This window comes from Sitodiplosis mosellana, unplaced genomic scaffold (assembly GCF_009176505.1).
Source record: "Sitodiplosis mosellana isolate CC-2019 unplaced genomic scaffold, AAFC_SMos_1.0 Smas_scaffold_7023, whole genome shotgun sequence".
Taxonomy (NCBI): domain Eukaryota; kingdom Metazoa; phylum Arthropoda; class Insecta; order Diptera; family Cecidomyiidae; genus Sitodiplosis; species Sitodiplosis mosellana.
Window position 1 is genome coordinate 1 of NW_022602141.1, and position 1,393 is coordinate 1,393.

At 34.2% G+C, this 1,393-nt stretch overlaps 1 protein-coding gene across 1 annotated transcript; it reads right to left on the bottom strand.

Moving 5' to 3' along the window:
- Positions 1-25: 25 nt before the first annotated feature.
- LOC129580089 (glutamate-gated chloride channel-like) lies at positions 26-623 on the bottom strand (the record flags this gene model as incomplete). Its single annotated transcript, XM_055470281.1, has 3 exons — positions 26-160; positions 240-476; positions 554-623. Coding segments are annotated over 3 exons (442 nt in total), but the record flags the coding sequence as incomplete, so codon positions are not given.
- Between the last annotated feature and the right edge of the window lie 770 nt (positions 624-1,393).

Below are 1,393 nucleotides of genomic sequence, written 5' to 3' on the forward strand. Positions count from 1 at the left end.
TATATATATATGAAATGACGCTTGCCTGTGTTGGTTTTGCTGTTACAGTAATCGGTTAAGAATTTCTCTAATGTGAAGCGTGGTAGGTGCAGATTCTTTACCACTTGCACCGGATCACCTTCTTTCCACAAGAACACCAAATCAGCCGTGGTCCAACCGTCTGAAAATATCAAATGCAACTTGAATTAAACGTGTCCGTTTTGTCAAACCTATCTCGTTTTGTTGTTAAATCAACTTACAGCTAGCCATTCGTAGCGAGCAAACTTGTCGATCCAATGGATACAATTTCAAGTTCATTGGGCACGCCAATGTTAATGATATCCGTATACTATAAAGTACGGAGCCGTTTGGGAAGATTCGGATATAGACATTTGGCATGATAATATTGTGGAAGTGTCCCTCTTTTTCGTTTGAGAAGAACAAATCCGGCATCCAAACACGATTTGCTTCGGTCAATGTTAAATACTTGAGACGACCTGCGAACATATTTTTTTGAATTTGGCATCAGCAGCTTTGGATCAAGTGAAATTTTGAAACAGATGACTGTACATACCTTGTATGTCGTCGAATTTAAGTCGTTCATCTAACCATTGTTCTCGGAATGTCAGTTGGACACTGTATTCCTATTTTGCGGAAAACGAATCCATCGAGTCAAATAGAAAATTGGTATTAGCGTAATCCATTCCATTGAATTTGGTTTGAAATTGAATTATATTTTTTCTTTAAACTTGTGATCATTTTGATGCGTTACACACACCAAATGCACATTTTGGCAACCATTTCTCTCTCTTTCTCTCTATATCCAATTAAATTCGGAAATTCAATTTGCAATCGCAAAACCATAGCCAAATTCAGTGTGTATGTGTGTGCGTGTGTGTGTTGGCATGTGGCACACATCGTCACAATCACAAGATTAAACCGCAAAATAGATATTGTTTGGTCCTAATCTAATTGTATAAGTGTGTTTATATGCTTTCTATTTTAATGTCATTTCATGTTAATGTTTGTTAATCTGAACGCTTTCCATGAACAAATTGAGAATTAAATAAACTGTACATTTTTTGAAAGGAAATTAAATTGTTTAATAAAATAAAAGAGAAAAAAAAGTATATAACATATTCATTTCAAACTTTGTATCGGGAACTGTTATTTAGCAAAAATTTCCAGCTCAACTCTTGCCGAGTCTAACCAAAAAAAAAAACAGAAGCTTTCTTTTTTCATTGAAGTCTTGCTATTGTATGTACTACATAAACTAGTGCTAAAATTGTTTTCAACGAAAATTGAATAAAACCAAATTTTGAAAATAAAAGCCAAAACATCAGCATAAACTAAATTTAACCGAACACGGTTTACCAATAGAAACAGAGGTGGTACATGCAAAACAATATAAATG